The sequence below is a fragment of the Hypanus sabinus genome, chromosome 15, assembly GCF_030144855.1.
Source record: "Hypanus sabinus isolate sHypSab1 chromosome 15, sHypSab1.hap1, whole genome shotgun sequence".
In the NCBI taxonomy this organism is placed as follows: domain Eukaryota; kingdom Metazoa; phylum Chordata; class Chondrichthyes; order Myliobatiformes; family Dasyatidae; genus Hypanus; species Hypanus sabinus.
Window position 1 is genome coordinate 89,278,284 of NC_082720.1, and position 12,823 is coordinate 89,291,106.

Below are 12,823 nucleotides of genomic sequence, written 5' to 3' on the forward strand. Positions count from 1 at the left end.
GGTCTGAAGAAGGGTCTCGGCCCGAAACGTCGACTGTACTCTTTTCCAATGGATGCTGCCTGGCCTGCTGAGTTCCTTCAGCATTTTGTGTGTTGCTCGGACTTTCAACATCTATCGATTTTTCTCTTGTTTGAGGTCAAATTATTGGTAGATTCGAATGAACGAGCGCCCAATCATAGCGTATATCTGGCGGTATGTCTTTCCGAAATGGAAATTTAAAGTTCAGCTCATAATGATCACTAGACTTTACATTCCAGTTACATTCCTTCAAATTGTCACAAAGTTGATTAGAGACTTAAAGCTTTTCATGTCCGATTCATTGGGCCCCATTTGTGGGCTCTCCTGACGTCAATGAGCGACATCAGGACTGACCAATTGGCAAACGAATATCTACACGCGTTGGGCCAATCACCGCGGGGACACAAGTTGTTTTAAAGTTAGGTTTGCCGAAGTCACGGAAGCGAATTCAAAGTTTGTTTTTAATTGTTTAAATCCAGATCCAGCCCAACCCTTCCTCCCTATATAAAAAAATTGCCGGGTCGGACCTTAACCAATGGATTCAATATGCTTTCCATGACGCATTTGATAAAGTTTGCCTAAGTTTGGAAATGAGAGTTGGACACTAGCAGGAAATAGGAATGAAAGACTGGTTTGGGCGAGGAAAGTGGACTTCCCAAAGAGAGGTGCTGGGAACACTTCTCCTGGTGTTAGCTGGAACACAAAGGAGTAGGTCAGGGAGTCGCTGGAGTTCAGAATTTTTTTGGGGGGGGGGAAGAGAGAGGAAGGAATCTCATTAAAACCTACCAAATATTAAAAGGCCTAGATAGGGTGGTCATGGATACGTTTCCTATAGTGGGAGAGTGTATGATCAAGAATAGAAAATCGTCCCTGAGAACAGAGACGGTGAGTAATTTCTTCAGCCAGACGGTGGTGAATCTGTGGAATTCATTGCCACTGACAGCTGCGGAGCCAAGTCATTGCGTATATTTAAAGCGGAGGTTAATAGGTTCTTGATTAGTCTGGATGTCAAAGGTTATGGGGACAATGGGGTTGAGCGGGATAATAAATCAGCCATAATGGAACGGTGGACCATACTTGCCTGATACTGCTCCTAAGTAGAGGTAGAGGCAAAGATTAAAGTTATTGTGGGACTCTGCAGTATTACACAAATTATATTGTGAGATAAGGAAATGGGAGAGACGCTAAAATACTAGTGAAAAATTAGCATTTGAGAGATTATTAGCACAGAATAACAAACGATGCTCTAGTTGTATCCTCAGAATTCCATAGATTTTAAAATACTTCCCACAGACTGGAAGATTACAAATTCAACCATATCATTTAAGGGGGGAGACAGCAAATTTAGAAAATAAAGGCAGTCAACATGATTTTTCAAAAGAGAAACTATACTTGACAAACAGTATTTTTAAGTGATTGTGGTCAATTTGAATTCATGACAGACAAATATGTCTGATAGGTTTTTTTGTGCTATGTTTTTATGACCACCAGGAACAAGTTTATTAAACAAAATTAGTATATTGAATTGAGGATAGCATCCTGGCCTAGATTAGTTATGGACAGATCTGGTAGGCTGGCAAGGCAGCATAAGAGTTACAGCACCTGTGTCAGGGTTCGATTCCCACCATTGTCTGTAGAGTTTATCCATTCTCCTGTGAATTTCCAAAGATTTGCAGGCAAGTTGTGGTTATGCTATGCTGGTCCCTGTACAGTGACACTAAGTTGCCACCAGCACATTCCCAAACTGTTGTTGGCAACACAGATTATGCATTTCACTATCTTTTGATGTACATGTGATAAATAAAGCCTATTAATCTTTTAAATCTGAAGTTCCCTTCTGGGGAAGTAGAGGGACCACAGGGATTGATGCTGGGGGCCACATCAATTCATAATATATTTGAAAACCTCTGCTCAGATTACCTTGCAACCTCCCAGTTTCTGGACAATCACAACTGCTCCAGGCTATCTACACACACTGAAGACTCTATATTCTGTATTTCAGAGTAAAGGTCTTCTGAAGCCTCTCCCATCTTTGCTGTAGTGCCTAGAAATGGACACAACCCTCAAAGTTATGGTATAATTTAAAACGCAACACAGTACAGGTCCTTCGGCCTATGTGCAGACCTTTTAACCTACCCCAAAATCAATCTGATCCTTCCCTCCATTTTTTAATCATTCACATGCCACATTGTTCTGTGCCTGCATGCTCAAAATGCTGCTGCTAGTTTTTCATTGTGTACCTGTACCTCATTGTACTCAAGCTCGTCGCAATAAACACAATGTACATACAAAAACAGCTTTATTTCATTAGCTTAAGAATTGGTATATCACCGAAGACTGAGAAATTTCTACAGCTGTACCATGGAGAGCATTCCAAATGATTCACCACCATCTGGTAGGGAGAAACCACCGCACAGGATGAGGAAAAAAAACTGCAGGAAGTTGCAAACTCAGCTCCATCATTGGCAAGACTCTCCCCAGCTTCAACAGGCAGCATCCATCATCAAGACCCTCATCATTACCAGCAAGGAAGTGGTAGTACAGGAACCTGAAGATACACCCAATGTTTTAAGAACAACTTCCCCTCCACATTAGATTTCTGAATGGACGATGAACCCGTGTACACTAGCTCTTTTTTATTGCAAAAAATTAGCATTGTCACATTTATATCAAAACTAGGTGAAATATGCCTCTCCACAGATGCTGCCTGACACACTATATTTATGCATTTTAAATCTTAGATTCTTAACATGTGATTTTTTTCTTTAACTACTTGATAGTTACTTAATTTTCTGTCCAAACTGGTACAGCCTTTTTTTTATTCCATGGCTTCCATCTTGCTGACAAGTCGTAACAGATGTTTACCTCCTCACTTTATTTGACCAAAAAAAATACTCATGTTGCTCTTAAATCCATGCTCTTTCTTAAATAAAGTTTTTAAAAAACTTTCCCCACAGCCAAGGTTAAACTGTGGTATGTAGTCGCCAGGGTTACCCTACACCCTTCTGCTTTGAAAACTGCCAGTGTTACAGCATTGTTTGTCAAGCACCACTCCCTAATATGTATTTGACAGAATGTGGTTAGAGACTAAAAATCCACCCCAGATTTTCTCAGGACATGCATGGTACTGTAGCAGTTAGCTTGACGCTATTACAGTGCCAGTGGCCTGTTTGTTTGCCTTGTGATTGTGTGGGTTTCCGCTAGGTGCCCTGGTTTTCTCCCACATTCTAGACATATGGGTTAGCAGGTCAATTGGTCACAAGGGTGGACTTGCTGGGGTAGAAGAGGCTGTTACTATCCCGTTACTGGTCCATCTAAGCTGCACAGTGCACCACCGCACAACAAATGAAATGCTCGCACGCATATAGCTTTTGTTGCCACACAGTTTTCGGGCCACATAAAAAATTTCCTGCTCAGTGTAATAGTTGGCCCATGCAGTTCTAGAAAAAACTAGAGGGAATGTTGTTTGCCATATCTCTAAAACTTAAAAAAAATTAAACTTTAGATCCATCACACACAGAACATTACTTATTACGAACCTCACTGGTATCTACACTTTATTTGCCATTTATCAGTTCCTGCCCTTACTGCTTTTCTGGCAATGGGCTCAGATCCCTGCTAGGTGGAGAAAGTTAAGGGACAGAAACAAAAAAGTCAAAACCAAACATTAATGTGTGGATGTCTGCATAATGAAGGAGGCCAAACATGTGTTTTAATTAATATTTTAGTTGCAGGAATCATTTAAATCACATGATCTTGAACTTGCATTCCTGTAAGGAATGTACTCAAGCATAACTTAATCTGGGATACAAACAGAGTCAATTTTATCTAATACCAATCTCTATACATAATCAGCATTTTTAAAACTTATAAAACATCTCTGAAGATCATTGTGTGCTACTGCTGAACCATCAGGGGGTTAGTATGTCTACACAACTCAAGTCATCCATCCAATAGAATGGAGATCCTTCAAACTAGGTGGCAAAAGTATGTAATATCTTTCTTTTTTTAAAAAGTGAACATTAGACCTCAAATTATAAATTGACAACATTGTACTGAAAATAGTGAATTGAAATAAAAGTGAACTTTTGCCAACTCAGAAAGCATATTTAACTGGAGATCACGGAGATCAGACTTGCCAAATATTGCTTGTTGCAATCCACTGTTCAAAGTTTCACACAGTTACAAACCATTCACAACAAAGTTGAAGGATCTGTCTTATTATACATGTGTACAGTAAGGTAGCTTGTGAACATGAGAGAAAGATGGCATTTAACCTTTAGTTGTTATATTAAAACCTTGGTGTTTGAGTTTTGAAATCCTCCCTTGGGTATTTTAATTGGAAATTACACTGGCATTCAACAACGGTAATAAGACTTTAATGGTGACAGTGAGATAGTCTCCGTACTATCTGAGCTTCTTCATTTAGAACTTTCAACTGCTTATAAAAGCAGAGTGAAAAATATATAGCCAGAAAGCTAATAGATGCTTTAAACACCAAAGTACATATTCAAAAGGTAGAGTCATGACATGATCTAATTAAAAAGCCTCCATTTATGTTCTGGGCATCCTACAGGACCATGGAGTAGCTTTTCTGTTTTCACTGTGACTGTCAAGGCCACATTTTCCATTTCTTCTCAAACACAAAACTACCAATATTACAGTAACTTTAGCATATCCCCAGCCAGAATAAAACACTACAAACTCTACAAATGATTACAGTTCATGATTACCCAAAATTAAACCAGACAAATTAAATATTTATGGAGCTCAGCCAGGGAGGGGAGAGGGTGGCAGGTTTGCTACAAGTACTGTAGTTAATTGAGTTAGATCCCTTCAATGAACTTCAAATGGCAGCAGCAAAAAGAAAAAAATGTAGACAATTCAGTGCAGTAGAACATGGTCAGCAGGAAATGTTTGAGAGCAAAGACCACACTGCTCTTGTAACTCAGCAAGAGGGACTGGGAACTGGAATAGAAATATGTAAATACACAATGAATATTTCCTGATATAAACTGGTATTACTATGTGCTTGCTATCATTAGACGTGCCTGAAAATTTCACCCAGGAGTGAGGTATATTGGTCTAATCTACATCAACATACCCTTTCTCCCCCTACTAAAGGATTTCATCAATATGCCTCCAAGATACTGCACAAAAAAGTGACAGAAGCTTTGAAAGTGAATTACATATTGAGAGGAAAAGGAAAAAGTACAGTAGCTCAGGTGGGACTGAATTCACCAAGAATTTTAAAATACAAATGTTACACCACACTGGCACCATGAGGTGTTGCATTATTTTTATGTTGAGTATCTTCTAATCATCTAGGTAGTCATTACTTTTATCATAATGGTGTGATACAGACAAACCAAGTTCCACAATGAAAAGACAGTGTTTATCTGTGCATGCTTAGCCATGTATTATAAAATTAATACTGTTCAATGCTTTTCTGTGGGATTATTTAACTTTCTACCTAACCCCCATTCCCTCCCACCTCAGATAGATTTAAAGATCTAAAATCTTTTCAACTCTGAAAGGAAAGAGGGCAAAGTGGACGTGAAGGGAAAAGGGCGGTGTGACAATAGATCAAAACAGGACGATAACAGTACTGGTTTCAGATTGGGGAGATGCAAATTCTTCCTCCCACATTTTCATGATGAGGAAGTGAGGGAGTTGGTTTAACAGAGAGCTGATGGGAAGGCTGGCACAGGTCAATAAAGCTGGCATATTAAGCTTCTGCTAACTGCTCCGATAAGGATGATGCAGGAACAAGTTCAAGACTGATTAGGATGTGTAATGGAAATGGACTCAATCCACATTAACCTCCCTATTCCAGATACTATCAGGACACAAGACTAGGAAGCATTTCTGTTGGAATTAACAGGATTTCATTTTAGGACTTTTTGCAAAAGTGGTCAATGCAAATACAACATTGCCTGCAGTTAAAGCTAGTAACATGATATAGAGTGCCAGTAGATTGCCCACACACCCCACTCATTCGATCGTCTGGGCTGGCTTTTTGCAATAGGGCAAAGACCTGAATAAACATTTCTAAAATTTAGCAAGCCTGAAATCTAATTGACAATTACCAGGAACTTAACCAACATAGTTTTTAGACTGTAAGTAAGCAGGAATTTGTTTCTAACATTGTGCATACATAAAGCACATTTCAATTCAGATTTCAGCCCTCACTGAACACATACGATAACCTGGTCTAGCTAGTGTTTGGTCAGTATGGTTTTTATTGTTGCGCGTACTTTTTCTTCATGTAATCCTGTAAAAAGTTCAGCTCTCAAATCCCAGAAATGATGGTCTCGCCTTTGATATCCAAAGTCATGCCCAAATGATATTATGACAGTAACATCTCAGTCATTCTGTGGCTCTGCATTGGCACTGTCCATCTTCTGTAACAAAAAAAACATGAATTAACATAGAATTCAGGCAGATAAGAATCAGAGGCACTGAGTGAATATGCATTTGGAAGCCACATTTTGGGCCTCATGGTTTGGTCTATAGTAAAAGCTGCTGAGAGGATCAGTGGGGTCTCCCCCCCAATTGTTGAGGACTGTTGCAGACGAAGGGCCCAAAGCATTGTTGAGGATCCCTACCACCCATTGCGCAATTTCTTTGACCCACAACCATCAGGAAGGAGGTACAGGAGCATCAGGACTAGGATTGCCAGACTGGGTAACAGCTTCTTCCCTTGGGCTGTGAGACTAATGAATACCCTGACACCACTGAGATCTTGTCACTGGGACGACGAACTGTTCACCTATGCTGTGTACTATATGCACTTCTAATTATATTTTATTACCTTGTAATATTTTGTTTTATGTGCTGTGATGTGTTTTGTGGGTCTGGAGAAATGTTTCATATATATGTAGTCGGATGACTATTACCTTGAACTTATAGCAAAGCAATCCAAATATTAAAGAAACCCAGATTCCATAACATCTATTTGTGGAATGCAACTCGCTGCCCCTAGACTGCCCAGGCCAATAAGCAATTCCTTACCCTCAACATGGTTTGTTGAACAATTCAATCATTCCTGCACTTCAACTTATGAACACGAGAAACAGAACGCAGTTTTGTGGAGTTGAGGATGTTCCTCGTCATCAGCTCCAACATTATAATGTTTTAGCTACTGACTTTTACTTTTTTAAAATTTCTTTTTAAGTTTAGAGAAACAGCATGGAATAAGCTATTCTGGCCCTTTGAGCTGCTCCCGATTTAACCCAAGGAAATGACCAATTAACTTACTATTATGTCTTTGGACTATGGGTGGAAACTGGAATACCCAGAGGAAACCCAAGCATTTCATGAGGAGGATGTACAAATTGCTTACAGATGATGTTGGAATTGAACTTTGAACACTGATGCCCTGAAATGTTACGGCATTGCACTAACCACTACACTGCGATTGTCCTCTATGAGCAGAAAACAGTATTACAAAAGCCTCCGATGAACAAGGGGACAATGATGGCACAATTTCCATCAAATATGTAACTCATTATAGAAATTTGCACCACAGAAGGTAGCCCAGGGTTTAAAAAAAAAACAGGCTCTCATTGGACAGCTACTACCATTCTGTTTTTGAACATATTGGCCAAAACACTAATCATTATGGTTTAGCAACACCATGGTTACTTTACTTTGTCACCAAACAATTGATACTAGGCATACAATCATCACAGCGATATTTGATTCTGCGCTTCGCGCTCCCTGAAGTACAAATCAAAGTAAATATAATAAAAATTTAAATTATAAATCATAATTAGAAAATAGAAAAGGGAAGTACGGTAGTGCAAGTCAGGTCCGGATATTTGGAAGGTACGGCCGAGATCTGTGTCAGAATCTGTTCAGTAGTCTTATCACAGTTGGAAAGAAACTGTTCCCAAATCTGGCCGTACAAATCTTCAAGCTCCTGAATCTTCTCCTGGAGGGAAGAGGGACAAAAAGTGTGTTGGCTGGGTGGGTCGTGTCCTCGATTATCCTGGCAGCACTGCTCCGACAGCATGCAGTGTAAAGTGAGTCCAAGGATGGAAGATTGGTTTGTGTGATGTGCTGGGCTATGTTCATGATCTTCTGCAGCTTCTTCCGGTCTTGGACAGGACAACTTCCATACCAGGTTGTGATGCACCCTAGAAGAATGCTTCCTATGGTGCACCGATAAAAATTAGTGAGGGTTTTAGGGGACAGGCCAAATTTCTTCAGCTTTCTCAGGAAGTAAAGGCACTGGTGGGCCTTCTTGGCAGTGGAATCTGCTTGGTTAAACCAAGTCAGGTCATTTGTGATATTCACCCTGAGGAAGTTAAAGCTTTTGACCTGTTCCACCTGCGCACCACCAATGTAGATGAGGTCATGCGGTCCGCTACTCCTTCTGAAGTCAACAACCAATTCCTTCGTCTTGCTGACATTGAGGGATAAGTTATTGTCTTTGACCTATGCCACCAGTTTCTTAATTTCCTCTCTGTATTCAGACTCATCATTACCCAAGATACGGCCTACAAGTGTGGTGTCATCAGCAAACTTATATATTGAATTCAATGGAAACTTGGCTACACAATCATGGGTGTGCAGTGAGTACAGCAGGGGGCTGAGTACACAGACTTGTGGGAGTGATCGTAGAGGAGAGCTTGTCCCCTTTTTTTTAAAAAACAGCCTGGGTCCTGTCTGTGAGGAAGTTGAAGATCCAGCTGCAGATCTGAGTGCTAAGACCCAGGTTCTGGAGCTTAGGAATCAGTTTATTTGGAATGATGGTATTAAAGGCAGAGCTGTAGTCAATGAAAAGGAGCTTTACATATGCGTCTTTATTCCCCACGTGTTCCAAGGAGGAATGTAGTGCCAGAGAGATGGCATCTGCCATCTTGGGTTGCAGGATGGAAGTAAGTCTCTTCCAAAGGAGGTGGAAGGCACTCCTTCCCTCTGCTGGCCTGCAGGTCATCCTTGGGCAAGGTGTAGCACCTGCTTAGCCCCCCAAACAGGGTCATATGAAGCCAAGGGAGCAGATGGCGGATGGTCTTATGAACAAACTGGTGCACATCACAAGTCCTGGTTATGCAACCACTGATGCTAGGCAGACAATCTCTGAAGAGCATTGATAATGACTAGGGTCACCCATCTTGTAATGGCAAACCACTCTGCAGAAAAATTTGCCAAGAACAATAATGCTCATGAGACCATGATCACCCATATTATGATGGCGACTACTTAGCACTGAAATGTTGTATTTTTGCTTTGTGTTCTTTCTTTCAAGTATCCTGCACAATTTATATTTACAAACAAAAGAAAAATCTACAAATGCTGAAAATACAAGCAACACTAAAACACTGGATGAACTCAGCAGGCCAGACATCATCAATGGATATGAGTACAGCTGACATTTGAGGCTGAGACCCTGCGGCAAGACTTGTTTTTGTCCTATGACTTCCGTTTATCTGATCCTGAGAATCTGTGAGGCTGCTGCAAGCAAGTTTTTCACTGCACCTGTGCACACATTGACTTGTGCAGATGACAATAAACCTCACTTTTATCTTCAGGTGGACCTACCTCCCATTTCTTGGCCTAGAGCGTTGCAGTTTATGGTTTGGAGTGGTCACCCAGATAAAATTACAATTAATTTCCATTTCGTCAAGCAGTGTGTTCTACACACTCACTGAAGTGAAAACCTGTTCCAATCCCCTTTAGTTCCTCTACTATGGCCCCTAGTTACTCACCTCCAAGGGAAACGGGCATTTTATTCATTCCTTAGTTTTTTTGACTATTGACTTCCCACATGTACCAAAGCTTGCACTGTTACAAAGAACATCAAGCAGTGCAGGCCCTTCAGTCTATGATGATCTGATGACCTTTTAACCCTACAAATCTAACCCTTCCCTCCTTCAAAACCCTCCATTCTTCATCCATGTGCCTATCTTAAAGTCTCTCTAATGCCCTTAATATATCTGCCTCTATCACCACTCCTGGCAGTATGTTCCCCACACCCAGCACTCTGTAAACAAACATACTTCTGACATCCCGATACTTTCCTCCAATCAATTCTGAATGGATAATACCCCCATGAAATCTACCTATTTCTCTTTTGCACTATATTTAATTTTTTAAATTCTATTTCTTAACATAATTCATTGTATATTTTATGTATTGCACTGTACCATTGCCACGAAACAACATACTTTATGGCGTGTGTCAGTGATAATTAATCTAATTCTGAACACCTTAAAGTTATACCTTTTAGCATTAACCAATTCTGCCTGAACAAAATGTCTCTGGCTCTCCACTTGATCTGTTTCTTACAACGTACACATCCTGCAGACTCACTTTCAAACCCTCAACAACTCACATTCTCATTATTATTTATTTGCACAATCTGTCCCCTTCTGCACATTGGTTTTCCTAAATTCTTCTGTATTTTACTTTTCTGTTTCCTTGTTGTTATAGTCAGTGACTGGTAATAAGGACAAGCTCCCACTACCTATTAAATGCTCCCAATGGCGTGCCGCTCAAATAGCCTCTGAGAACCAAGTCCAGTTCCAGGCCTTTACACGTGCCTTAGCTACTAAGCCCAATGGAACCATTTCTACTGACAGGAGAAGGGGCAAAGGTGGGTTACTGGCACCTCAAAACCAGTCGCTTCAGGCAAATGGGAATCACCAGCTGTGGTTAGCAGCTCATCTAAAAGGAGGAAAACTCTGATCTCAAACCTCTGATGCCTTGCTGCTATACCGACTCATGGGAAGGCTTCAGTAGTAAACCCAGAGCTAGGGTCCCTAGTGTAGTCCTACGTTGAGTTCAGTGTTGACTGGCAACTCCTGTGATGCTGCTGGTGTCAAACTGTATAGGTCTTTGCCATTCCTTTAGGTTTATCAGATGCGTGGAGGGGGGAGCTTGCTACAGGGGCAACAGCTTGCTCTACATATTGTACTGCCTTGGCTTTGCATATCTAAACAGCTAGGACACAACATCCATGGTCAACTCTGACCAGAGGCCTCATCTTTATTTTTCTGTAAATGCCTGCAAGAAAATAAATATCAAGGCAGTATATTGTGACATATGTACTTTGATGATAAATTAACTCAAGTTTGTAGATAGGTTAGTGGGGCTGGCTGGTCTCAACTCAATTCCTAACTTCACCAAATCGAATATCAAGTCAACTATCACTGTAAAAGAATCAGGGCTATCAGACAATATCGTTTTACTCTTCAGGATTCAAAAAAAATCCCAATTATAGATATAAATAATCCCACTGCAAAGTAAATCAAGTTTCTTCTCTACATCTCCACAACAGTTCAGGTGACTTACTTCATCATCATGCTCTGCGCTTGGCTTCTCCCTTGTCCCCTTCTGCTCCTCCTCATCCTCATCCTGGCTGGCATTTTCCACAGCATCCTCGGTATCATTATTCTGCTTCTCTTCAGCTATGATGTCAAAGCACACTCATTAATGCAAACTTATAACTGCACATCAGCAGTAAACAAAGAGCTTGTATACCATGTGGAAATTAAACACTTCATATCCCTAGAATCAACATTTATTTGGTTAACTTGACATCGTAACCAATTACCCAAACACAGAGATGCTTCCATTATTTACACCTAGTTGAGGTCAATTTTTAACTTCACATATTCCATTTACATTTCTTGATTGTACCAGTTTTTTTTTTAAATCATTTAATTCCCAGCTTCTGCTCCACTGAGCACTTCATTATTTTATTTAGAGAAACAGCTTCCGGGGTATCACAGCCCTGTGGACGGGCTGATTCTAAGCCGGCACTGCAGGCTGAAGCATCACGGGAGAGAACAGAACATCGGGAACGGTGTCAGAGGCTTTATACTTAGCAAGCCGCACTCTCTCTCTCATTGGTGGTGAGAGGTTGTCAATTCTCCAGAGAACTCAGGGCAAAAAAAGCATCGCGGCAGGTTTTTCAACACTGTAAATTAGTGAGTTGTTTTATTATGTCTTCCTCTCTCGCTGAGAAAGAGGATACCTCTTTTTGTCTGTATTAGGGAGAGAGTCTGCGGCATGTTGAATTATCACAAGAACGATTAGCTTTTGTTAAATTGCAGATCATTGTCTTTATTGCAATACTTAAGTGGGTGGAGGGCAATGCTGCTTTTTTGCAGAAGTAGGTAAGCGTGGGAGGGGTCGTTGCTTTGCTACTGTTTGTGCATGGATGGAGTGGTGGGGGCTCTGGGGTGCTAACATTATAACTATCGCTCATTCTTTGGGGCACTCTTCTGCTTTTGTGGAGGTCTGCGAAGAACAAGAATTTCAGGCTGTGTATTGCATTCATTTCCCTGATAGTAAATGGAACTATTGAACAGGCCCTTCGAACCAGTGAGGTGAACTGTCCAGCAAACTACAATTTAACCCTAACCTAATCACAGGGAAATTTACAACGACCAATTAACCTACCAACTGGTATGCCTTTGGACCATGACAGCAAACCGAAGCACCCAGTGGAAACCCACACATGGGGAAGGACATACAAATGTTCTTAGAGCAAGCCAATGTTTAATTCTGACACCCCGAGCTTTAATGTGTCATGCAAACTGCTATTACTGTGGTGCAAGAGTTAGAGAGAGTGACAGGACAGAAACAGGCCCAACATATTCTTGCCAACCATCAACCACCCACTTACACCAACCCCATTGCACTGCCCTTAGAAGTGAGAAGAGGAGGAATGCCTTTAGCAAGAGAGTGATGAATCAGTGGAATTCACTGCCAAATTACCCATAAAACATTGGCCTATGTTTTATGATCAAAAATTTAAAGCAGAAGTAGATAGTTCCTTGATTAATCTGGG

The 12,823-nt window shown here is 40.8% G+C and overlaps 1 protein-coding gene across 2 annotated transcripts in view; it reads right to left on the reverse strand.

Moving 5' to 3' along the window:
• Nucleotides 1–3,728: 3,728 nt before the first annotated feature.
• canx (calnexin) overlaps nucleotides 3,729–12,823 on the reverse strand; it is a 69,483-nt gene continuing 60,388 nt past the window's right edge. For both annotated transcript variants that reach the window (XM_059990692.1, XM_059990691.1), the window contains exons 14-15: nucleotides 11,320–11,435; nucleotides 3,729–6,422 (exon numbers count right to left, since the gene is read on the reverse strand). In XM_059990692.1, coding sequence (XP_059846675.1) covers nucleotides 6,384–6,422; nucleotides 11,320–11,435 — 155 coding nt within the window. In that variant the 3' untranslated portion in view covers nucleotides 3,729–6,383. The remainder of the gene's footprint in view (nucleotides 6,423–11,319; nucleotides 11,436–12,823) is intronic.